Genomic DNA, 27799 nt, shown 5'->3' on the forward strand with positions numbered 1-27799 from the left:
TATCAAAAGTTGACTGTTGGGCTGGGGATATGGCCTAGTGGCAAGAGTGCCTGCCTCGGATACACGAGGCCCTAGGTTCGATTCCCCAGCACCACATATACAGAAAACGGCCAGAAGCGGTGCTGTGGCTCAAGTGGCAGAGTGCTAGCCTTGAGCGGGAAGAAGCCAGGGACAGTGCTCAGGCCCTGAGTCCAAGGCCCAGGACTGGCAAAAAAAAAAAAAAGTTGACTGTTAATAGTGACACATAAAGAAACAATAACTTGTTTAGTACATACTATAATAAAAAGTCTACTTCTATGAATAGAAGTTAAGTCATTTTATATTTTGAGTGGAATTTAGTTCTCAAAAATTGTTCCATTCTTTGAGAATTATTGAGAAACTCTAATGAAATTTCAATAACAGTTCTGGTGACTTTTTTTTGCAAAATTCTTGAAAATATAAATCTTATTTAAAAAGAATAAAATAGTGAAACCATCAAAGAATATGGGTTTAAGTCAGAATAACAAGTGAGGTTCACCCAATTACATTTGTTTAAAGATTTTAAAACTAAAATATTCAAAATCTGTGAATGATGTATTAAGAATTGACAATAGTCAGTAGAAAAGCAACTATAAACTATAACCAGAAATGGGATGTTGCTTAATATATAATAAAAGTTCTATCAAGGCTGGGAATATGGCCTAGTGGAAGAGTGCTTGCCTCATGTACATGAAGCCCTACGTTTGATTCCTCAGCACCACATACATAGAAAAAGCTGGAAGTGGCACTGTGGCTCAAGTAGTAGAATGCTAGCCTTGAGCAAAAGGAAGCCAAGGACAGTGCTCAGGCCCTGAGTTCAAGCCCCAGGACTGGCAAAAACAAATAAACAAAAAAGTTATATCATACACTAGTACAGAAAATGGTAAATGTTAAAGGATATCATGAGCAAAGAATGGACAGGATTTTCTGGTCTTAGAGTAAAGTGCTACTCATAGCAAAAAGAATCAGGATAAAACATTCTCAAATTTTGAGACAGGAAAGGAACAAATCCTAAATTGATATAATTAGTCATTAATTGGAAGCTGGATTGAGACTGTGCTTTGTTTAAAGCCTATTTTGTTGAAAGTGTGGTCCCAGTCATAGAACATTTGCCTGCTAAGTGCAACATCATGTGTTCAAACCCAAAAGGTATCATCCCACACACATCCACTTACATTTATTACACAAACCTGCATAGATCTAGTATATATATGTGTGTGTGTGTACACATATAAATGTGTGTACATATATATATATATACATACATACATATTAATTCAGGGCCTTTAGTCTCACAGACTTTTCTACCCTGACTACTTTAAAATCATAATCCTCTAGGATTCAGCCTTTGAATAGCTAGGATTACAGGTGTAAGCAAGCCAGTGCCAAGCCCAAACTAGCCAAGACTTTAAGATCAATCAGTGTTTTAAAGTATTTTTTTTTTTTTTTTTGGCCAGTCCTGGGCCTTGGACTCAGGGCCTGAGAACTGTCCCTGGCTTCTTCCCGCTCAAGGCTAGCACTCTGCCACTTGAGCCACAGCGCCGCTTCTGGCCGTTTTCTGTATATGTGGTGCTGGGGAATCGAACCTAGGGCCTCGTGTATATGAGGCAGGCACTCTTGCCACTAGGGTATATCCCCAGCCCTTAAAGTATTTTAATAATAAATCTTTTGTTAGGAATGCAAGGTTTTAATTATGCTAATAGTTTTTAAACTTTTTAATCATCTCAATCACTTTTGATTGAAAATAGTTATCTAAATCAATAGCTTGGTACTTATCTTAAGTGATTTTCTTACTTGGCTTATGTTTCAATTTGGTTTTCAAATACAGAAAGACTTAAATTTTAGACCACTGGCAGCCAGAATTCAAGAAGTAATTTCAAAGGAGATTTGCCCAGGGAACAAATCAGAATGATGTTTTATTGGTGCTTTTTTTTTTTTTTTTTTTTTTTTTTTTTTTTGCAGATCCATTATTTTTCTCTCTAGCAAACACCTGTCTTCTCAGGATGGAAATGTCTCTATGATTCCATGATGTCTGTTCATTAAATCTAATATTGATTCCAGAAAGAATCTTAATTGTTCCTAATTGCTCTAATCTGTTCATTGAATCTTAATTCTTAATGGTTCATGAGGATAATTAGCTCATTTGGAGATGGTATAAATGTCAGGAAATATTGAAATGAGCATTTGAGTAATCCAATAAGTTCAAGAGAAAAAAAACCTCTCCCATCACACATCGAGGCATACCTTTGCTCATCTGATAGAAGAGATAGGTGGCAATTCAGAGAAAGGCAACAACTCCTTTAAAACATAAGGATATTAATATTAAATACTTATATCATGCCAGAAGAGTTTTGAAAAGAAACTCAGCAATGAACTTGATTCTAATTTAGGAATTAACTTCTCCGTCAAAAAGTAGTGTGAGATCATTCTATTGAATTTGGTCAACAAAAATGGCCATAGAAAATTATATTTATCAAATTGAACTCCAAGAAATGGAAACAGAGGTTTTATTTGTTGTTGTTATTTGGCCTATTTCCCCCTTCCTTGTGGCGGGTTTGGATTTCAGTACCTTTTGTGTTGCATCTGTTTATCTGTGTGGGGGAGGAAGAGGGGGAGCACAGAAATGGAGGGAATAAGGGTGAACAAATGGAGCAGTGATAGTCACTCGACATTGTTGAAAATGAACTATACAATTTGTAAGGGAGGGGAAGAAAACTGGAGACAATGAGGGAAGAGGTGACACTGTTCAAAAAGAAATGTACTCATTAGCTGACTTACGTAACAGTAACCCTCTATATATCACCTTTACAATAGTAATAAAAAGACATATAATCTAAATTTGACTTTATGAATATGAACAATTCCTAAATAATGATTAGGAATGTGACCAAATAAAAGTTAGTTAACAATGTCGGGCAAAAACAATGCTACTCCACGGCTAAATTAATCCAGCTTTCATGTATACAGTTGAAAGAAAAATCCTAGGGTACTAATGTTAACTGGAGAGGAGATAATGTTAACAGAATGGGGTGTGAAATTTTACTGTGGATTTAATACTTTCATAGAATTAATTGGCTTCCCCCCCCCAAAAAAAAGAATATATATGGTCAAAATATTTTGCATATCTGTGAGAAAATTGAACAATGCAGTGTGTTGAGATTGGTTTGGAAAAGAGAGAGGGGAATACTAGATCAGAATGTTTACTTCCCAATTCCTGGATCAAAGGTAAGGTTTCTTGTTGCTTCCCAACCTATGCTCCATTTGTTTTATATCCCAAGTAGCTTTCTGATGTGTTAAGAAGCAAAAGAGTAAGTAGCATCGACACCATGCAGAAGAGGCATGCTCAGTGCCGGGGCAGTAGCAACTGACAGTGTAAGTTGAAAGAAATGTGCTCAGGAACAAGCACACATAAAAAGAGTCAATATTCAATGCCGGGCCTGTCTTTTAGTACTATGAATAGTTCATAATTCCTAAATAAAATTGATGTTAGAAGAGAACTTTCCAAGGAGGAGTTTCACCTCCCTAGATTGAATTCTGTGTTTCTAGATAAATTTCATAGTGAAAACTTGAATTCCTTTAAATTAAAAAAAAATTGAAATGACAAATGGAAATTTGCTGATTCTAATATATTTCTAAAAGTCAAAATTACAGAAAGAAGTATTTTGTTTTACATAGTGCTGAAAACTACATATGAGCAAAGAAATAACTTTGGAAAACATTAGATGGATAATTCCTAAAATCCAGAACTACTTTTGATCTTCTGCCAGCATAGAAACAATCTCATTGTAAACTTCATGAGGTGCATTCATAGCCCAGATAAAGTCCAAATGGTTATAAGGACGAACCTCCTTGTGGTAAATGAGATTGGAAAGTTTAGGAAGTAACATTTCAACGTCCCTGGGATCAGCTAACATATCCCGGCCTCCATTCCACACTGCCGTGGGCACACTCATGGCTGTCACATTGTAGTAGGGAGGTGTGTCCTAAAAAAGCACAAGAAAAAGAACCTGAATGTACATAACCCACCCTTTAAATCCAATAATGTCTCTTTGGGTAATAGTATAATATTAGCTCATATATTTTTTGTAAGTAAGTTCCAACAATGATTGATCTGAGAATGTCAACATTATCCCTAGGGAACAGAGAAAAGTGCTTCTCAAACTCTGCCAATGAGATTAGAAATCACTTGGAGCTTGGGCTGAAATGACTGACTTAATAGATCTAGGATAAGAGCCTGGTATCCTATACTCACAGGTAGGTAATGTTGATGCTACCGATCCCAAAGCAGTGATGAGAACAGCATGGCATTGGATAACAATTGTTACCAACTAAAACCTTAGAGCTCAGCTCAAACTTAAAGAAGGAGGTTTGATTAGATTCTATGTAGGCTGTTGCTACCAACTCTGGAGTATATCTTCAGAATCCCTGAATCATTTTGACTTTGTATTGACCTCTTGGTTTTTTTAGTGGCAAGTGTTTACATAGTGCCATTTAAGAGCCACATATTCTTTTTCTTAGTGCGCATGTGAATTTAGTAAGTTTTTTTTTTTTTTTGGCCAGTCCTGGGCCTTGAACTCAGGGCCTGAGCACTGTCCCTGGCTTCCTTTTGCTCAAGGCTAGCACTCTGGCACTTGAGCCACAGCGCCACTTCTGGCCGTTTTCTGTATATGTGGTGCTGGGGAATTGAACCCAGGGCCTCATGTATACGAGGCAAGTTCTCTTGCCACTAGGCCATATCCCCAGCCCTAAGTATTTCTTTAATAATGAGAAAAAGTGTGTGTCATTGGTAGTTTCTATCAATTGTTGAAGAGTTTCATAAAGCAGGAAGGAGTGCAAGAAAATGACTTCAAACTTTCCCCTCAGTCAAGAAAGAATTTTGTTAGTTTTATTTAGACCACATTTTCAAGAATACTAACTTTCAAAATAATCATCTTGTTATAGCAATATTACCATATATTGGAGACAAGAGAATATTGTTGAGAATATATATATAGTTTCATAATCAGCTATAGTTATATAATGTCTGTCTTTTACTTGTATCCCACTGTCACTTTCCTAGAACTAGCAGTACAGAAATTCAGAAGTAATTATTCACACTTACACTGCCAAATGATACCACTGACATCAAGATCTAATTTCTTTGTATTTCAACAAATGTAAGCTTCTCTGTCTGGATCACAAGATTTCTGATTGTTGGGAAATATTTCCAGCTATGACCTGCCAGCATAATATCTTTCTCTTCTATATGAAAATGAATTCCTTTCTATGTATTCCTCCTGCTATTAAGAAGGACAGCTGATTGTCTGTGATAACCAGAAGCTCCAGCTCTACTTCATGCATGGTTAGAATTATGACAATTATTTTAGTCCGCTGCCCTGTGTGCAATGACAATGGGAATGTTAAGTTCTGGAAAGTCTCACATCTGGGGGGTGCTGCTTTGAGAGAAGGTGGAATTAGTGCAGACATTGGAGCATGAAGTCATAGACATGTAAGAGAACAGGATGTATCAGCATTCCTTTGAGGAACAAATACGTAAATTTGTTTAACTTTTTATATCTTTGTGTTTAAAAATATGAGGAATGTCAATGTTAAGGAACTTACCTGATTATAGTGTAACATATTCTGATATGGGCTTCCCCAATCAAATGCTTGAAATTTTCCAGACCTGCCAGCCTAATGGAGAGAAATTAAAAATACAGAAGGATAATAAATGTATTCTTACTACGTGAAAAATAAAATGTAAACACTTCCAAGTTGCTTGTTTTCCATTTCAATGATATAAATAGTAATTTTAATAATCAAATTATTTTTCTGATTTCCCTCCCCCCCCCAAAAAAAATCAGATATTTATAGAAATCCAGGTGCAAGCTGAGCAGGGGCGGCTTAAGACTGGAATCCTAGCTACTCAGGAGGCTGAGATCTGCAGATCACCATTTGAAGCCAGCCCAACTAGGAAAGTTCATGAGACTCTTATCTCTAATAAACTACTCAGAACAAGCCAGCACAGCACTGTAGCTCAAGTGGTAGAGTGCTAACCTTGAGCAAAAAGAAGCTCAGGTTCAATGCTTAGGCCCTGTGTTCAAGGTTCAGGAATGGCAACAACAACAACAAAAGTCCAAGTGCAACTTTGTTTAATATAACTTGAAGTGCATGCCAACTCATAAAAATAAAATAATTTCTTTTGTATCAAAGTACTTTTCCTCATAAGATTTTGGTTTACATGGATACTTATTTCCATATAGTAGCCAAGTATCAAAAACATTACTTGCCAGGAGCAGAATGTTTTAAGAATGCTCATTAGGTCAAATGCAAACTAAGTTTTAACAGTAATGAAATGATTTTACCTGGGCCCAGTGAAGTATATCTTGAACAGATGTTCCTGCTGGATTATGTGCTAGATACACATCCATGCGACTCTGAAAATCAAACACCCACATTCGTGTGCAGAGTTAGGCATATCTGCAGCTTCAATAAAACAAACAACATCTGAGTTTTCTGATTCACACCAAGTTTTTCAGGGCAGCTTTTACTGGAAGAATAGCAGTGTATTATCACTTTAGTGTCTGCTCCAAAATATATTTGCAAAAACCTATGGGTAAAACTAAAGCACTCAAACTACACATAAACACTTATTCAATCCCTAGATTAGATATTTTCCCCTGTAGACAAGCTTGCCCAGGTATATGGTTTAGTCCCTTCCACCACAAGAAAAAATAAGTTTATGCCAATTATTTAGGTGGTCACAAATGAGTCCTGAAGTTTTTTTCATTACTTTTGCATTCTATTTACTTTAAGGACAATTCTGATAATAAAAGTTAGTAGGAGCCAGAAGCTGTTGACTCATGCCTGTAATCCTAGGCTGACATCTGAGGATCACACTTCAACGCCAACCTAGACAAGAAAGTTGGTGAGATTTTTATCTCGAATTAACCACCAAAACAAAACAAAACAAAAGCAGAGCTGTGGCTCGAAGTGGTAGAGCACTAACTAGTCTTGATTTTAAAAGTTCAGGGATAGTGTTCAGACCCTGAGTTCAAGCCCCAGAACCACCACCAACAGCAACAACAAAAACCAAACAAGCAAAAAAAGTGAACAGGAGACAAAATTTGAAAGGAGTAATGACTTGTGGCTTCTTTTCAGTTTACACAGATACAGTGCTTACAATTCTGAAGCTATTCCTAGTACTTGTACAGTTCCTTTCCTAAGTGCTGATGAAACAATACACAAAGGTGTTGCAAACAAACCGTGTTAAAATTCTTGCTGTCAAACCCACACATGATAAACAAGGCATTGCTGCAAAGGAGATCCATTAGCTCACGGGAACACACTTCAGTACCAAGAAATTGATAGAAGAAGTTGTGTGGGAGGAACATTTTGTCACCAAATATAACCTGAAAAATGAAAAGCATTGTTAGGGCATTGCAACAATCAAGCTTCACAAAAGACTCATTATTGAACCTGCTTTTGCAGGTACGATTAGGCTGATGCTATTTGAGGGGATTTCCAAGTCTTTCTCACATTTAATTCCCAGAAGGAGTTGTGATAGGGAAAGAGAGACGTATTAGGTATTTATTATTGATTGCATGAAGAACTGCCCTAACTTGTAGAAGACAAGATGAGTTACAATCAGGATGGAATAGAGGGTTGTGGAATAAAACCATGAAACAGCATGACAGATCCATCTTTGTATCATTCACACATGTGCATTTTCAACAGTACATTGTGAACCAATCAGGAGTGGAGACAATGATTCTGAGCTATACTTTCAGGAAAATAATCTTTAGAAATGTATCCTAATTATTTGGAAGAAGATAGATATTTTTCTCCCCTCTGTTTTTTCTCCTTAAGAAAACATGAAACAAAATAGCATTTGGGGCTCATTAGAACTAGATTAAATATCCTGACCCAAATCTCTTACTTGAAGAAGGCCTAAGAGTATTTTCTTTTTAATCACTTCCCTGCTGCTATTATGAAGCCTAAATAAAAAATTTATAGAGATGACTAGCAGCATTAAAATATTAATAATAATACCCATAGTGCTTAGATATTTTTTCAGTCTCTTCCATCACAGAAATAAAAAGTCATGCCAATTATCTAGGTAGCTATTTTGCTTTTATTCTTTGCTTTAGTAGCAGAATTGTAGCTTTGACATACTTGTGTCAGAATGGTTGTCCACTAAAGCATCTCTACGAAGTAGAAAAAATAATCATAGTCATTGACAACTAACACGAATGTAATCAAGAGCAAAGATGTAAGCAGGGATCCCACAAGCTAGTAGATATTCACAATTAATACTATTGAAGAAGTAATATACACATTTACAGTTACTGTTTGTGAGACCAATTATAGATGTATTTGTCCAGTATGGGTTTTTGTTGTTATTCTCTTTCCATCACATTTGACATCCATGGACAATTGGACACCTTAGATTCAATTAACAACAGAAAATGACATACCTTGAAGACAAATGTAGGAAGAAATGAAAGTTTTTTTAAAAGACTTGTCGTATACTTCACAGTGGCAACAGGAGCTAATGCATAAAAGCTTTTGATTCTTTTAGCCACAGAGGGAATGGTAGAAAAGGCAATAAAACCTGGACAAGAATAGGAACGAGAGAGGAAATACAGTGTGTTATTCTGTTTTTATGAACATGGCATTATCTGGGACTTGCTAAGGGTGGTATCTGAGACAAGCTCAAGAATTGATATTTGTGCTAGCTCAGCTACTTATAAGCATGGTGATGGCAATTTAATATCATCCACTATGAAAAAAGGAATAGAAATGTTCAGCATTCAGGTAAGACCAAAGATAGTTGATTTGGGTTAGCTTCAGTCAGGGCATGCCAGTCTACTCATTTCAATGGATCCTAAGGAAACTGTTGCATTTCACTTCAATGCAATAAATAGACATCCCATATTCTTCAAGAAAATAGTAACATAACGTGTTCCATTGAAAGAGTCAAGGTCATATGTCATGGATTGATAGTTTTCATTCAACCAATGCTTATACTTTGTACAGTTTGGGGAATTAACTTTGAGTAACCTTGAAAAGGTCTATACTTTCTAATGAAGGAGTTTTGAGTTGATGTTGCCTATGTTATTGGAGCAGTGGCATCTTATATTTTGTGGACATGTCAGATGTCCTGCTTCATAAGATTGGTTAAATAAACATATTATTTCATTTCAGAATATTCAAGGTGCTGACTTAATAGTCAGATATTCTCAGGGGTTATTCAGACCACCCTATTCATCCTTCTGGTGATAAGTAATTTATGAATTACTAATTACATATTCCCTTGCTTTGTTTACCCAGCTCTGCAATTATTGTCCCTTTATCCCTTTATCCCTTTGTTGTTATAGGCACTAGGTTTTATAGTGATTGTGAAGCAGTTTCTATGATCTCACGGCTATAATCTGCCTGCTCTCAATGTCTTTCTTTGCTTACCAATGGTGGTGCCCTGAGAATGACCAACATAGTGAATCTTCTCCTGGCCCGTTTTCTGAACAATGAAGTCTATTGTGGCAGGAAGGTCATATTTTGCCATTTCGTCAAAGCTGTAAGAAACAAAAAGTGAAACTAGATGTACTATTATATTTTTGGTTGTGTTTTCTGAGATTCAATCATATTTATGGATAAGACTATTTCTATTTGAGACATAGAAAACTGGGTTATCTGAACACTGTGGCTTATAAACTCTAAGGGACTGGCAGGTGCCCTTAAAGGTGGCTGCTTGTAAACAGCTGACATCATTTCAGAATGATGCATTACAGCTGCAGTGTAAGCCAAACAAGATGTTATCTAAGTGGGAATGATTTACATCCTTCAAATGGAATGCCAGATAAAAATGAGCATTTGCCTTCTGTGTTTTGGTGCCCTCTACTATGAAGCCTTTCCCTTTCTGCTTTATTCTTCAAAAAACATGCAGAATGATCTCAGGAACATGAGCTCCCTCCCTCCTAGTTTAACTCTTATCCGTGGCTCCTCAAAACACTTTGAATCATCTCCAAGGCCTTTGCTATCAGCCCACAGCCTGGCTGGATCTGTTCTTGTCAGTACACTGTCTCCTCTTATGCCTTTCCCTCTTCCAAGTACACGAGACACCTGGGCTACCTCAGCTCCAGCAGGCAGAATCCACATTCTCCTCTCTGCTCTACCCTCATTAGTAATAAGGTAATAAGTAATAAGATCAGTGCCAAGAAACGTTTGCCAAGCTCTCCATAGTATGTGAAGTTTGTGTTTCATGATGATGCAGGCAACTGCTCTGCCATTCCCAACTATGATTTCACATTTTTCTGAACTCATATCGATGTTGTGTTTGGAATTTTTTATAGATAATAAATTTCCTTGCATCAGCCAGTTGATTGTTGCAATTGGGACAAAAATACCCCCCTATATCATTGTTACTGAGATCACAGAAAGTATTTTAAAAGACAACGGCAACAACAACCTCCTCTTACAATGAGGTGTGTGGAAGACTTCAAGAAGGGATTTAAATACCCTAATACTAATAACTGTTTCAAGCACACACAATTATTTATATTTATTTTCAGTGCTAGGGTTTGAACTCAGGGGCTAGTGCTCCTTATGCAAGTACTTTGCCACTAAATCAGGCCTCCATCACTTTTATTTTTTAACTGGTCAAATGTTTCGGTACCGTCTTGCTTCCTGCTGGTGACAAAGAGGTAACTTGTACTGTAATTCACCTAATTCACGCTTTTAAAGTAGTCAGTATAACAGGGATGCACAACTATGTTTAGCTCTCAGTTGAGAAGGTATCTTGTAAACATTTTTCCTGGGCTGGACTGAAACCATGATTTTCCTAATTTCAGATTCCCAAGTAGCTAGAATTAAAGGCATGAGCTACAGGTGCCCGGCCCAATGCTCCTATTTCCTTATGTCTGTTTTTTACCTGAAAGACCAGAATTCAACTGTGTCAGGTGAGAAGTACAAATTTCTCCTGGACCACGTGTTTCCTCTGCTATTTCCCAGCCACACATCATAACCAGAGTCAGCCAGAATGAAAGCCAAGCTATTGTTGGGAAGATTTGCAATCCAGTTTGTGGCTGATGCAAGCAAACCATGCTGTAAAAACACCACAGGTCTCTTTCCTACAAAAGAAAAATTATTTTTAAAAGTCTTGAATATTGTTTATACTAAAAGATACACACATAAATAAAATTAAAGATGATGATGTTGAATATATGTGAGTATCTTAGCTCTCTGTTCTGTGGATTACCTTCTCAGGTGCCAAAACTTACTAAAATTATATACTTCAAAGATGTCCAGTTTACTGAATGTCAACTAAATGCCAATAAACTATTAAAATGGTATTTTAAGTAAATTCATAACTATATTAACATAGAAGGACTCTGAATGATAAGATTATAAGTAAGTATCTAAGCTTTTTATTCCTTTGTACTTCATAGTTTTTGTACAATTAGGAAATAATAAAATTTTATTAGTGCTAGCAGAAATTGAGCTTCATCTTTTTGGGAAATATGTCTCAGATGTCTCCTTGATTTCCCCCTCTGTAACACCCAGCTAACTTTTTTGACCCACTGAATCCTAGCTCAGTTTCTGTGTCCAAGAGCAATGTTCTTTAGCAAAGATTAGTGCCTTTATCACAAGCTCCAGTTTAATGACCTATAGATAATAATCACTCAGTTTATCAAGTTTTATTATCATTGTGTGTTTTATTGATCTCTCTGATTTACATGATGCTGATCTCCTTGAAGACTGGAACTATGATGTTGTTGTTACATTTTCAGAATGAGAAGAGTTATCCAATTCTTTGGAATCAATGAAAGAACGAAGCATGGGAGAGAGAAGGCAGAAATAAAAGGGAGAGGGATGAAGTTATACCTTTATTCTCCGCATTTTTCTTCCCATAAGGAATTCTGTAGATGCCGAGAATGTAACCATCTTCAGTCACAACATCGTAATTTTCACTTGGATAGCCCCAGAAGGAAATCATCTCACTCTGATGAGGTGAATCCCAGGAGACAGGTGTTAACAATGTTATTTTTACAAGAAAATGTTCTAACATGTATTTTGATTTTACTAATTTTCTTGAAAACTTTTTTTTCAGCTGCTTAATGATTTTTGCCCTCAGGACTGTAAATGCATGGTCACCTGCAGAACAGCACTTCCTGAATTGTTCATCATAAGCTGTTGGTTCCCCTGGGAGACCTATTTAACTACTTCTTACCTTTCAGGACATGGAAGAAAACAGCCCTGTTTTTGCTTCTGCTGAATCCTTAACATTTTCAAAACATTTTGTCTTTACTATTTCACTTTCTTTTCTCTGAAGTTTTCTTTGTCTTGTGCGAACCATGAACTCTATGAAGTGAATTCACATTTAGGACCTTAAAGAAGACATTGCTAAGAAGTAGGTCAAACCACACTAACATGATGGGTTTGGTTTATGGTGCTGCACATCCCACTGTGAGCTCATATACTAGTACAAAAAAATCCTAGACACAAAAAGGCCCAATAGGCTACACTTGTTAGATTACAAACATATGCCTTCCATAAATAGTTAGAACATGTTATCTAAGTGCTATGTATCATGCCTTTCACTGTGTGTGTGTGTGTGTGTGTGTATGCATGTGTGTGCATGCACGTGTGCCAGTCCTAGGACTTGAATTCAGTGCCTGGGTGCTACCCCTAAGCTTTTTGCTCAAAGCTTGAACTCTATGAGCTGAGCCACATCTCTACTAGCAACTTTTTTGTGACTAATTGGAGTTAAGAATCTCACAGACTTTCTTGGCTTCAAACCATGATCCTTGATCATGAATAACTGAATAGCTGGGATTACAAATGTGAGCCACCAGTACCTAGCTTCTTTATTGACTTCTAGAATACACCTAGTGAACAGATACAGTTAAGTATTATTATTATGTTGTTGTTGTTGTTATTGTTGTTGTTGTTGTTGTGGGGCTTGATCTCAGGGCCTGAGCTCTGTCACTGAGCTCTTTTTGCTCAAGGCTATCACTCTACCCCTTTGAGCCACAACAACATTTCCAGTTTTCTGTTGGTTAATTGGAGGTAAGAGTCTCATGGACTTTCCTGACCAGGTTGGCTTTGAACCACCATCCTCAGATTTCAGCCTCCTGAATAACTAGGATTACAGGCATGAGCCACCAGTCCCCAACTTAGTTAAATAGTTTTAATTGGTCACTTAGAACTTTAAACCTACCATGGTTCTAAATCACAGTCATGTCTGTGAGTTTTACAGAGTAACTTACAATATTCATATATACTTCTGGGCTTTCAGGGGCTATTCTTCCCAAGAGGCCATGTGTAGTTCCAACTACAGATATCAAACTTGTCACTGTTAGAAGCAACCACATCTTGGACTGGCCTGAAACAAACAAAAATAATACATGCTATTGTTAACATGCTGCATTTTCATGATACTTATATTTTGTGGCAATTTTAACTGTGTATAAAGCAGAGAAATGTGTCAACTTCATTCCATTATCTTGGGCACCATGCATGAGGGGACCTGTGGCTGTCTGCGGGCTTACCTTAATGTTTAACATATTTTCACTGTTTGATTCTTTTCACTTAGGAACATTTTTTTCTGGGGTTTCAAATTTTATCAAAGGAAATGTAGTTAGCAAAAACATTAACTGTCAGGCAAAATGTCATATTCTTATTATCTCTTAGGTTTAAGGTCTTTGTCAACCTATTTTAACAGTCTAAAGTAGAAGTGAAAATCACACGGGCCTTTGATTTCTCTAGATTCAACCTCAATGCAAGGTCCATTTAACCTTATCATGCTTTAAAAAAAAACATTTTAAAAGGCTGCTTCATGAAGATTTATTGATTTGAAGTCACTATATGAATTTGAATGGTGTCATCACTTTATCAAAATGCGACCATTTCTAGAGTAATATGTGCACCTAATTTTAAGAAAGTGATTTCTCTCCTAATTTTGTTTTGGGATATTGTTTTATTACAATTACCTATAAAAGCCTAGAAAATTATAAATCAGCAATATAGTGCATGATCTGGTATATTTATTTAACAAGGGTTCAATTATAAAAAATAGAAAATGAAATTCATTACTTGAAAAATATCTAAGGATTTATTTTCAAATTCAATCTTTTCATAATTTCTATGTGGCAAATAGAAGCCACATATTCAACAATAATAGTCTCAAGTAGACTGAAGTAGTGCTAGTATTAAAGTGGCCAGTCTTTTACAAAACTACCTTTCCAAAATTTACTCACTTTATAGTTGTAAATCAATTCAGGACAAGAGCAATGTATATCAGTGATAAAAATATGCATGTCATAGCATGAATTAAACCATTTCATTTTAAAATAGCCTAACTGATCATCTCTACTAGCTCTAATCCTTCCTAAAATGTGAGGAGCTCATAGCTCTTTAGATATTATACTAAACTCTACCTAAAGGTAGTTTTGTGTTGTAATCACTAGCCATACATCTGAGAATCTTCAGATGTTAAGCTTTAGAGGTCTCAAGCTACTGAAAGAATGCCATTTTCTTTTAAACTGAGATTTGAACTCAAAGCTCTTACTTGTTCATCTTGCTTGCTCAACTGAAGTTCTACCACTTAAGCAGTGCTTAGTCCTGCTTTGTCCTGTCTGCCTGCCTCCTTCCTTCCTTCCCTCTTTTCTTCCTTTATTTTCTTTCTTCCTCGGGCTGGCTTAGAACTGTTATTCTCTTGACCTCAACCTCACTCAACAGTGAGAATTAAATGTGTGAGGCAATAGTGCCCTGTTGAATTGTGGCTTTAAATCATTCTCCTGTGTGTCTAAATCATTAAATAATTGATTATTGAGAAAATACTGAGTGTTAGGAACAGTATTTGGAGATCACATGTCGAAACATTTCATTGTATCAAATGAAGAATTTATAAGATTTATATCACTAGATTCAATTGAAACTCTTTGAAGGGGAATATGTTTTTATTTTCCAGTGATATTTCAAGATCATCTATCTATAAGTCTTATAGAACATTTGATATTGATCCTGACTTATAATAAAACCAGCCTACAACTCTTAAAGTCTAAATCTGATAATCTTCTCTAAAAGTCTGGTTGATTAATTATAATTAGTAGTATCTTTTTAAAATTATGTTTTATGTCTTTGTAGTGAAATTTTAGGAAAGGACAAGTTATATATAAAGATTTAAGGTTATATATTTTTAAGATTCTAGCTGGATAGCCTTGATCAGAATTTCCAGGGCCTCTCAATTTTTTATTCTATATAATTTCCATAAGTAATTTGTCACTGTAGAGTAAGGGTACTTTGAGTTATGGAACACTCCAATAATCAAAGTCAATAACAGAGGCTCAGATACATTCTGGACAGAATAAATTCCTAAAATACCTGATTATAAGATCTAGCATAATAGCAGGATCAAACATTCTCAGAGGGTCACTGAGTGTTGGCTAGTGTATGCAGGGTGTGTGTAAATGAGTTAATTTCACTGACATATCCTTTTCTATACAATAAGCCAGTAATACTGCAAGATGATGTTACAAGTATTCATTATGATTAAGCTTTTAACAAAGTAGGAATCTAGTAAACAGTGACTATAGATATTACTACTATCATCTCATTTAATTCTTATAAAAATTCTATTAAGTAGATGGCATCATATTCCATACTTTGCAGATGAGCAAAGGCAGGCCCAATAAGTATACACAAAGAATACAATCTAATCTGTATTTGAAACTAGGTTGTTACTAAAAATTATTGTTTTCTTTCAAGGTAATCCTCCTCCTAATTTTGCCTACTGATGAGCTAGAATTATAGACAAAAACCACCAACCCCGCCCTTAGAAATATTATTAGTATCTGGGTGTTGGTGGCTCATGCTTGTAATCCTAGCTCTCTGGAGGTTGAGACCTGAGGATCACTCGTTGAAGCCAGCCTGTGTAGGAAAGTTCATGAGACATTTATCTCCAATTAACCACTAAAAGACTGGAAATGGGGCTGTTGCTCAAGTAGTAAGACACTAGCCTTGAGCAAAAAAGCTTAGACATAAAAGCGCAGGCCCTGAGTTCAAGCCCTAGCACCAGAACACACAAACACACACACACACACACACACACACACACACACACACAAATACTCATAAAAGTTAATTAAATCTCAGTTGATTTGACTAATATTGAATTTTTTGACATAGTGAATCCATAACACAATGCATGACAATAGAGAGCTGTGGCTATTGCTTCTCAAAAGGGAAAATAAGAAATATAAATTTTCAAGTTATACACTCATTACATTAATAAGCACATTGTCAGCCAATAATCAAGAAACAGAAAGTGAATCAAATTATAGAGTAATGAAACTGTAATACAGATAGACACATATGTAGACAAAAATATGTAACAAATATTTAGGCCTTTAAATGCAACAGTTGGTTAAAGAAAGAAAAGATAAATATAAGAATTAGAATAATTTTGTTCAGCACGGTCTACTTACAGTCTTTCCAGAAACAGGAAAATGTTCCTTGGATACTTATTTTTGGTACATTCACTGCTTATATACAAAATCTTTAACAATGGCCAGAATTATTTATACTCTGATTAAATTAACAAAGACTCTTAATATCAAGGGCATCATTTAATGTTAAAGGAACCATGTTAAAAAGCAAATACTGGCTTTGAAAGATTCAAATATTGGCCAAAGGAGCTTTAATCACTAAAATGATTTAGGAAGCATTAAGATAACTTTTGATAGCTTAAACATATAAAAACTAGGGTGCCAACAGTACAGGACAAATGACATAATCATTTGGCTCAGATAAAAAGGATTAAGATGGTAAGGCTCTACCTTTTGTTCTTCAGAAATGCTATTGTGAAGCGATGGCTAGATTAGTAAATGTGCTCAGCCAAGCTTAATATTTTATTTTATAGCCTTTGATCAGAGGCTCCTGCCCTGCACACAATGGTCTAGAGTTAATATATCAAACTCAGCCTCCAACCTTTAAGAACACGGCGGTACCTTTTTTAAAAAAAAAATAAATTTAAAGCATGCTGATTAGATTTTGAACAAGGTGAATGCATTCATAAATAAGTTGTAGAATTAAACGTTTATTATTTAAAATATAGTTCATTCTTTAAAATCACCACAAATACTTATAGCTCCTGGGGAGAATTATATTTTGACTTGCTAAAATCATTCATATTTTAATTTCAAAAATCCATATTTTCCATTAGTACTTAAATACCTGCCAGAAATCACGAAGAAAAAAAAATTCTTGTTCAAAAGGACAAAATAGCAAGCACCAATCTACCATCTTTCTGCTAACCTCCCAAATATATCTAGTTGCAATTACAGTTTGAATAAATTAGAGAAATCAGCCTCTGTTAAATACTATGTATATTTACATAGTTTATATAATAGTGCCCCACTTTCTCTCAACTCTGATTATTATTGATAATCAGGACATCTTGAAAGGAAAAGATGGTCATAAGAATCAAAATGGGAGGAAATGGTTTTGCTAACATTCTGTAATTTGAATTAACTTCACTAGCAGATAGAAGATATCAACCATGTTTTATTTTCTTATGTTATTGTTATTGTAAAGGTGATGTACTAAGGAGTTATAAGTACATCACCAAGGAATGAGCATGTTTCTTTTTGAACATATCACCTCTTCCTTTATTTTCTCCTAGATTTTTCCTCCCAGCCCCCTCTTCCCAAGTTGTCCAGTTAGATTTCAACATAGAGTCTAGTGAATATCACTGCTGCATTTATTCACCCTTCCTCCCAAGATTTCTGTGCTCCACCTTGCCCTCTCCAAACATATGAACTTACATACAAGACAAAAGGTACAGAAATCAAAAATAATGATGAAGGAGAAAAAAAAAGCAAAATAACATGAAACCTGTTTATTCCATTTTCTCGAGTTTATTTCAATAAATGACATCTTATGTGGTTATTTGCACATAGCTTTTGAACCTCTGTGATCCTCTCCTAAGAATCTCACTGTGTGAATGTCAAGTCCTGATTTTTATCACGTCCAAGTGTATTGTTCTTGTCTTTTACCACCTTGTGTGTCTACTTGAGGATTTATAGGCACATTCTAGTCAAAATAAATGAAGGAAAGCATGCAAACTCTGTTTCTTTGGGTCTGGTTTACTCTGCTTAATACATCTTTTTGTTTTTGTTTAAAGTATTTGGTTCCTTTGATTTAAGCAATGGAATGCAGAATTTATCCCACTGGTCTTTTACTATAACTGAAGTAAATTTGGACTAAGAGTACAGAATAATTAAAATCCTTAGTCTTTGAAAGAGATTTATGATTCTTATTAAGAGATAGTGAAACCAATTCTTTGAAGAAGGCTACATTGACATTATTCTTCATTCCTTTTACTTGTATTGTAGGACTTCCTACTTGATAGGTGATTATATCTCTTCATTTGGACAGCAGACACACTGACACATACACACACATGCAAGTACAAGGAGTCATTTGCTCAACCATTTTTTATATTTTCAAAGCCTAAGATACATCTGGAGCAAAATACATGATCCATAAATATTTGTTATAAAACTGTTGAAAAAGATAAAGGGCTCAAGAGTCATCTGCACAGACTTGTTGCATAGTCATACAGTATTCTATTTCTTTGATCTTCATATTGCAAACAGTAAGTTTGCCAAGTTTAGAATTTTACCAGCTAGCCTTCTAGGTTCCATGTTTATCACCATCCTTTGTGTCTCTTCGTAGGATGTATTTGATGAATCCAAAATAGCATTCCTCCAAATCATAGACTTTCCAGTGATTAATCAACTAGTTTCAGATACACATAATCTTAAACCCCTTCTCCTACTGCTAAATATTTCACTTAGGATCTATGATTTTTGAAAACCTGAGGCTATAGTTCTGATAGTAAAGACACTGCATGGATAATATACTAGGTTTTATAAGAATATGAATATCATAAGCAAGGTCTGTCATTTGCTTTGTTTGGAAAATTTATTGGGGATCGTAGGCTGTCAAATGAACTGCTTATATCCACTAACTTTAAAGCATAATGAAATTAATTCTTCATTCCTAATCTTATATGTCAGCACCAAAATTTTCTTAACAAAGATAACATTAATGGAACAAAGTCCTGGAATCCCCCACATGGATTCTACTCATAGCCAAGGAAACAAACCAAGAATCAAATGTGAACATTGACATGGCTAAATGTTATTTTAATTGAAGATATAAAATATGTTTGCTTTATAATAGGGATATCAGAAATATTTCAAGCACTAAAAATGGATTTGTTTTATAAAATTTTGTAAATAGTAACTGTTATAGACAGAACAATGAACTCCAAAATTCATCTGTTGAAGTTGTTGCATATTATACTCAGAATGTGTACTTTGATACTAAGTCCTTAAAAATGTAATAAAGTTAAATTGATTAAGGGTGGACTCGCATTCAATATTATTAGTATTCTTATATAAAGAGGGAATTGGGACACAGGTGGGATAGAGGAAAAACGGGGAGAAAATGGGTATTTATAAGTAAAGTGGCCTTTATGTAGAAACTGATCTTGTCAAAACCTACCCTCTAGAACTGTAAGAAAATAAAATTTTGTGGGTTATTGCCGGGCTAAATTTATCCTCTCCTTTGTGGAGAGACCAAGCCTTTTATCCCCTTATGTGTTCCCTATCACTCTTGCCCTTGGTCGCCTGACCTGCGGGCGATCCAAGGTGGAATGGGGCCACAGGTAGCCTCGGGCACGTGTGGCTGTGATAATGCCCTCCTCCTCCCTATACTTGCCAAGGAAGACAGGTACACATGGGCTCTCAGAGAAGCTTCAAGAGCTTTCTGTTTATTCAAGGGAGGGGCAATCAAACTTATAGCAATAATGACGAGGGAAGGAGAGGGACTGACCAGGTGCTAACGATAGGCTAATGAGCATGTCCATCCAAGACAGTGCCATAGGACCTCCCCCACAGGCTGACATCATTTCCCACAGAACCGCCCTCTGGGCGCCTGACCGCACCACTATGACACACTACACACGTGCTCGCAGCCGAAAGACAGGGGCTGGTTTGGCTTCCTCTTCCGGTTTCGGACCGGAAGGAGGTGGGAGTGGATAGCAGCCAGCAGTCCCAGGTCTTAAAGGCACAGCCATCTCTACAGGTTATGACATCCAGTCTGTGTTTTTTGGAAACAGAAGCCCCATAAAACTAGTGTAGTGTTTTTGGTGGTTATTCCAAAGAAACTCAGGGTAAATCCAAAGGAGAACTATGACCATAGTTAGAAACCTGCTTCAATCTCTTTCAATTGCTAGAGTATTACTTAAGTGAATCTTCCCAAGCCCATTTTTTTTCATGTGTGAACTGAACTACAGGTAGTAGCTACTGGCTACCTCACCTTTTGACTCTAAAGATGACAAATAATAACACAAAAGAAACCACACCTATAATGTGCAAAATATTATCAAAATTTAATGAAATCTTAATATTGACATCTATTTGTCCTATGCAAGTCTTCAGATGACAATACCAAAGACAATTGTTCACATTTTTCTTTCATATATATAGGCATTGATCTGAGTAGAAATTTATGGCTAAGAATTCTTAAGAATATTCCAGAGCTTTCTTTCTGTAAAAGTTATTCCTATGTGTGTTAGCCTCTTTAGTATCCTTTCGTTCTCTATTTGCCTTTCTTTGCCAGGGCATTCTTTAAAACTTTTCTTCCCAAAGTAGTGGTAGGGTCTGGTGAGGGAAGGCAGACTTCAGCCCAGCTAGGTCTGGAATGCATTGATTCAGTGGTAGGATCAACATCCTTAGCCTAAAGTTTAAGGGATTAATGCAAGAACCATTAGTCAGACTAGGAGAGTAGCCAACTATTCAGAATAGTCTTTGTCTAAAAGCTGTAATACACACTTATCTCTCTTTGTTCAAAAGGCCAAGAAACTCAGATCTTGTTTGATTTTCAATAATCTGTTTTACTGTTACCATAAAGATTAGGAATAAAAAGATTAAGAATAAAAAACTTCCTAGTCTCAAACAATATTTAAAAGGGCAATCTGATAGTTGGTTTTCTATCAGGGTGACAAATACCTGAGAAAATCAGCTTAAGAGGAAAAGATTAATTAGTTTGGGCTAATGGCTTCATTTGGGTTCACCTCATCTCAGACAGGAAGCATAAAAGCAAAATAGTAGGAGGTGTGAGCTTCAATGATCTAACAGGATATCAAGTTCTAACTATCAGTGGATTAAATTGATGAAATTATAGCCATCATGATCCAATAACTTCTCCAGAGCCCATAGACAGCAACCACAGCTTTAATATATGACCCTTTAGGGGATGTTTTTAGACATTTCAAGCCATAAAAGGCCCCAAATAATTTTCTGATAAACTTTCCAGTTATTGGTTCATAAGGGTCTCATGGACATTTTTTTGCCTGGGCTAACCACAAAACATAATCCTCTGCTTTGCAACCTGTCAAATAGAGTTACATACATTTCCCTATTCAGAGATGTGGTCAGTGTTGAAAAATAGTTGCATTACTTTTCTCTACTCTTATCCCTACACCTAATGCAACAGTGCCCAGTTTGGAATGTTATTTAAACAAATAAAGTAAATGAGATGTATCTTATTTACATATAGTTTTAAGTTTTATTAAGGGAAATTAACCAGTATTTAAGTAAAGCAAAACTGATTAATCAAATTATGTCATCTATTGATTATGTTTTACTACTGTATAATGATCTGGTTTGAAAGGTTAGGATAAACATTGCTTTCATTGGCATAAGCAGTAGTGAAGTCAATATTAAATTGTAGGCTTATATGACTCAGCTTAAGAATGATTAAAAATATGTCTATCCTTATGAGTATGACTAAATCAGTTTAGTATACTAAGGCTATCTGAGGCTTTGAGACTGCTATGTCTACATTATTGGAGACTCATGACTCAGGTGTCTGAAGAAGAAAAATAGAAATTCAAAAAATAAAGGAGATCTTGTCAAAGAAACCTATTTCGGTGCAGAGGGTACATAGCTGCTCTACCTAGAGCTAGGCAGACACTCCAGGCAAGGAGGTCTGATCAGTTTTTACCTTAACCCAAGGGGTGGAGCTATCCTTCCTCATTAGGAGCCAGGCTCCTCGACACCAAGTTGGCTACCAGGGTGATGGGGTGATACAAGGAAGCTAGAAAGCACTCCAACTGTCAGTGAAAAACTTCTCATTTGGTGGGAAGGATTCATACCCTTGATAGGGCTGGCTGGTTACAAACAGCATACCTAATACTTACAGTGTGATATTAAAAAGCAAGTAATTCTAGGAAATCACAGGACCAGGAAATATCAGTGACTGGTTACAAGATGGAGACACTTGGATATGATAGAAAAAAATTGCTTTTTCTCACAACACGCTAATTACATATATCATTGTACTCTAGTGACATACTAACTGCAAGAAATTATGAAGTAAGAAAAGGCATTGTTATGACACATATAAAAGTTCAAAATTTTGCGCACTTCTTGGCTTTTCTCCTTGAAGAATTGTCCATTACTTTTATTTATCTCAGCTTTATAAAAAGCCATTTGCAAAGATAAGGCAAACAACATAATAGCAGCATTTTATAGAGGATGTGACACAGCTATTTGTAGTTCCTCTACCCTGTTCCCCTCTCCTCATTCTCATGGTTCCATACCCTTTGAGGGGTACTTATTTGTGTATAAAATGATTTCCATTTGGTAATAAATGTGTTTCACAAAAATAATTTGACTCGATGAGTCACCTTTTGTTTGTTTGTGTTTTGTTTCTTTTGTTATTGTTGTTGTTTGTTGTTTTTTTGCCAGTCCTGGGCCTTGGACTCAGGCCTGAGCACTGTCCCTGGCTTCTTTTTTGCTCAAGGCTAGCACTCTACCACTTGAGCCACAGCACCACTTCCGGCATTTTCTGTATATGTGGTACTGAGGAATCGAACCCAGGGCTTTATGTATACAAGGCTAGCACTTTACCACTAGGCCATATTCCCAGCCCCACGATGAGTCATCTTTATTTACTTTTTATCAGTAATACACCCTGACTTGAATTAGCCTCAAATTCTCATTGAAAGGAAATTAAGAAAGCATGAAGATGCTAGTTTTTCCTGCATCAGAACACCTCTTTGACTTCATTGCTGCCTTTATTTTCATATTAATACCTTCTTTCCTCTCCCATGTCTCTCTTCCTGAACTTTTATTGCGTAAAATCTTTAGCATAGCTTTCATAAAGAGAAGAAAGACAAAGTCTAATCTACAAAAATCAAAAAGGATACTAAAAAAGTGTTCTTCAAGATGTGTGATAAAATGTCTATTGGATTTCCTGATTGAGTAGAAAACCATCAGGTAAAAGGAATTTCTCCCTACTCTTCAGATGTAAAAATCTGAGGGGAAAAGGAAGTTAGAAAAAGAGTCATTCAAGATTGAAAAACTAAAAGCAGTTTTGTGTGTAAAAAATTAATTGGGGAAAAATTTGTTCACAGTGTATGGGACAACCTTATCTCTACTTTCCAAGACACACATCTATCACTTGAGTCAATGGCCCCCAATTGTTTTTTTGCTTTAGTTATTTTTCAAGTGGTACCTTATGTTTTCTACTCAGGGTCATGTTTAGACTACTATTCTCTCACCTAAGCCTTTAAGATACCTGATAACAAACATGACAAACCATTACCAGTTTACTTTACAAAATGAGGCCTTACTATTTTAGTAGTAGTAGTAGTAATATTTGAGATCTTACTATTTTTACCCAGACTAGCCCATAACCCTGAACTTCATGTGTCTGCCTCCCAAGTAGATGAGATTACAGGCACAAATCACCATGTCAGGCCTAATATTTCAAAAAGCCTTGAACATTCTATATGTAGAAACAAAATAATCTTTCAAATTCACTAATAGTCATGAAATACATACCATTCTAGAAAAAAGTATCAGGAAAACAAGAATGGAATATGCCTATAAATCTATAAGTAAAAATATTGGATAGTAAATGAAAAGTACACTGGGATATAATAAATTATACATGTCTCTAGGCATTCACACACTGTGAGACAAAAGGAGGATATTATAAAAAGGAGAGGCGAGAGACTGATATGGGCTCAAGGCTTTACAGGGGACAGACCTGCTGGGCTACCATGAGCAGGAATGTTGGCAGCAGCAATAGACAGTTATGGGCAGAATTTAAACAGTACAGGGGGAAGTCACATGGGTCACATTATGTGGACCATGGAAATTTAAGGGAGGGGGTCACTTCTTAGAAGGAGTTGTTATGTGGGCTACAGGAATTAGGGGGAGAGTGATGTTCTGAGAAGGAATATAAGAAGACTGTTGCAACTGAGGCAGGAATTTGTATGTCACACAGAAAACAGTACAGTATTGGGGAAATAGAAACTTAACAGATTTTTGTGAACAGTTAGGGACACAAGGAGGGATCAGCAAGCTGACTCTGAGACCTTAGAATTCTGGGCAGAATAATTTTTTACTTGCAAACTTTCCTCACGTAAATTATTAAAATTCAGAAAAGGTTCATATTCTTGGTATCTTGCTTTCTCTGCTCAACTGAAAATGAAAGGATAAGATAGGCCTATTTTAACTGATCTATGAATGAATTCATATTGGTTTTTAAAGTATGAATTTATTTCTTCTGTGGTTTAGTGGTTACTTTATTCACTTATTCACTGTCTTTCATTAATCCATTACTCACATAGCTTAGTGACAATTTTCTTAGATAATTTACAGTTCACTGAGGCTGCAGTGATGAATAAGACAGAGAAATACTAGCCATTGCTTCCTACTCATGTTTGTAATCGTAGCTATTTGTGAGGCTGAGTTTAAGGTTGAGATGAAGACTGTTATCTGGCTAGATGATCCAGCAAAAAGCTCAAAGTGGAGGTGTGACTCAAGTGGTAGATACCAGTCTTCATTGAAAAACCCAAGTGAAGGTGCAAATCCTTGTGTTCAAGATCTAGTACTGGCAAACACACACACACACACACACACACACACACACACAGACAAGCATATCCTTACACATACATACATTATAGTGGTAAAAATTATTTTAAGACTAACCCTGCCGAGCCAGCCGGCAGTGAACGGGAATCCTGACTGAAGGTGGCGAGGATTAAGGAAAAGGAAAAATACAAGACACGAGAAAAAAGACAAGAGGCAAAGATGGGGTACGGGAGGTCTGCATCTTGAGATTGAAACTCAAGACTGCAGCGATGTTTATTCTTATATTCCAGCTTATATACAGTTTGACAACCAGGAAATAGCATAGTATTAACTAAGGTTTAAGAAAACAGGAAGGCCCTGAAATTGGTAAACAGACAGTAAAACCAGATATGGTTGAATGCTTTACATAAGAGGCTCTTGTTGACATTATAAAACATCTCGGGATTAGTACTGTCCTTCAAGTAAACCATGTCCTTGCATGTCCTTGAGATAACATTTCCTGCTTGTTGCCTGTAAATTTCTATGCAGACTGGTTTAGGGCATTTTTAAACAGATTTTAGAAGGCTTGGGCCTTTAACCATCTTTCTAGTCACAAAACCCACACAGATTGAAGGCCAACCAAGTCTGCTTTCTGTAGCAGCCAGGGCAGTTTCTGAGTCACAAACAACTCCCAGTTTGGGAGCTGACTGTGGAGGCAGCTTTCTGTAGCCACAGACTGCCACGGTCCACTCAGCTAGCACACATGTCAACCTGTATCCTATAAAGCAAAATGTTAATTTTGGGTCAGGAAAATTTAGGTTAATAGTCACATCTGTGCAGTTATTTCAAAATGACTCTGGTCCCTTGATCTTAAAGAGTTTATGAGAGCACCGCGAAAAAAGAGAAAAAAAAAATGGAGAAGCAAAATCTTACTCTATACCAAAGAATTGTCAGGATTAGATGTACACTTGACTCTTAGCATAGATAGACATAAAGAATAACACACTGGTTGTATATTATTGTACTTATATCACATGCTGTATATTAGAACCTTTTGGAGTTTTTCTTAGACACATTTGTTTGCTTCCAAACATGATCAGTTTGGGTTTGCAACCTGTTTTTTGTTTTGTTTTTAAGTTTTACCAACACATAGACATAGACAGACAGACATACACATACAATGTGCACACGTTTTGGGGCGCACTTAGAATTGTTCTTTAATTGTCCATGTACGTTTTTCTGGAATTCCAGTGGCAAATGATATTATTTTGCCTATATTCTAGAACCATGTGGTTAGATAGTAAACAAAAAAAAAAAACCTCTTCAGCAAACCAAAATTTTCAGATCATCTGAGAAGCCACATTTGAGAAACCAGTTTAGCTCCCAAGGGAAGCTTATGGGAGACAGGACATGAACACAGACAGTGAGCTCACAGTAAGACACCTTCATCTTCCAGCATTTGAATTGCAAGGCACCTTTGAAATGCAAGGCCACAGGACTCCAAGTCTCTGCCCAGCCTCCAGGAATTTGGCATGCTTGTCACCTGGGGGATGGGCAGGCTTTCACTCCAACCAGTCCTATTGTCTACCATGTGCTCAATGCTAGAGAAAGCTTATGATTTAGCCAAACAAGCAGAATTTCACTGAATCTCCAAAACTTAAACATCAATAACAAGAATAGAAAACCTTTCTTTGAGTCTTTTTAAAGCAGATGTTAAACAAATATCAATACCCATCCTATGTCACAGGCAGGCAGGCAGAGTTTAGAGGGAGGCAGAAAAAGAGACAGAGAGAACTTCATCTGCCTGAGCGCTCATAGAAGTTAGGTAAGTCCTGCAAAATATTCCAAATATATATGATTGGGCTCAAACTTGAGCAGCTTTCCTGAAACAATTTAGACTTGATGAGCAACCAGCTGAGCTGAACTAGAGATCAGTTGTCTCCAAACACCCACAATTGCTGATCTCCTTGACCTAGCCCAGTGGATTTATGGAAAATGTAAGCTCCAGGCTAATGGTCACTCACCCTATTTGGGGTTTCAAATCTGTCGTGGTGGATGGAAATAGAGCCCTTGGTCAGGAGAAGTTACCTAGGTGGTGTTAGCATTTCCCTACCCTCAGGTCCCTTCCCCCTGCTAGCAGCCTGCACCTAGGAGAGCTGTAAGTCTGCCAGGACTCCCTTTAAAGGAGTTTGTTGTTCTGGATGAAGCTGTGACAATAGAGATATAACTGATTTCAACATATTTTCAACATAGGTCAATCTATCTTTAGTAGGCTCATTGCATAATTTCTCCTCAGTGTCTGAGCCATCTGAGTCTGCCTTAATGTCTAGCTCAGTGGGTTCAGGTCTTGTTAATTTTCTCAGCTCTTCCCGAGCAGCAGCATATGCTCCCGGGGCTGGGCAACACTCATCAGGTCCCTGTTCAGTTTCTCCAATCGACTGATCAAATTTAATCTGTTCATGTCTAAGATCTAAGCAATCTTGGACCAGATACCAAAGAATAATAGCATCCACTGAGGTTTTCTCAGGGCCAGTTGCATCATAATGTTCCCTTTTTTTTTTTTTAGCAAGTTTCTAAGTCATTGGTTCCTTCCTCCAGGAACTGGGGGCATGCTTTCTCAATAAAGTAAAAGAAATGTTCTAAGTTACTTTGGCCAACTTTCACTGCCCGGGCATTAAGCATGCCTTTGGGGGCCTGCATGTATAGCATGCAGCCTATACTTTATCCCATAATTTCTTACTCCCGACAATACTCTCTCCTCCTGCTCTCCTTCCCAAGTAATCGGAAGTCCTTACCTGAGCGGGGGTCCTCTGCCATCATCCCAGGCTTCAGGTCCCTGTTCGGGCGCCACACCTGCCGAG

General features: G+C 36.6%; 1 protein-coding gene across 1 annotated transcript; it reads right to left on the minus strand.

The window, feature by feature from the left end:
- Positions 1–3631: 3631 nt before the first annotated feature.
- On the minus strand, positions 3632–16534 carry Lipf (lipase F, gastric type). Its single transcript, XM_048335381.1, has 10 exons — positions 16485–16534; positions 13266–13381; positions 11881–11998; positions 10928–11126; positions 9463–9572; positions 8475–8611; positions 7263–7409; positions 6363–6434; positions 5620–5691; positions 3632–4001 (listed from the first exon to the last, which is right to left on the minus strand). The coding sequence occupies exons 2-10, from the start codon at positions 13368–13370 to the stop codon at positions 3765–3767; spliced, it is 1197 nt and encodes a 398-aa protein (XP_048191338.1). The 5' UTR covers positions 13371–13381; positions 16485–16534; the 3' UTR covers positions 3632–3764.
- Positions 16535–27799: the final 11265 nt, after the last annotated feature.

This window comes from Perognathus longimembris, chromosome 2 (genome assembly GCF_023159225.1).
Source record: "Perognathus longimembris pacificus isolate PPM17 chromosome 2, ASM2315922v1, whole genome shotgun sequence".
Classification (NCBI taxonomy): domain Eukaryota; kingdom Metazoa; phylum Chordata; class Mammalia; order Rodentia; family Heteromyidae; genus Perognathus; species Perognathus longimembris.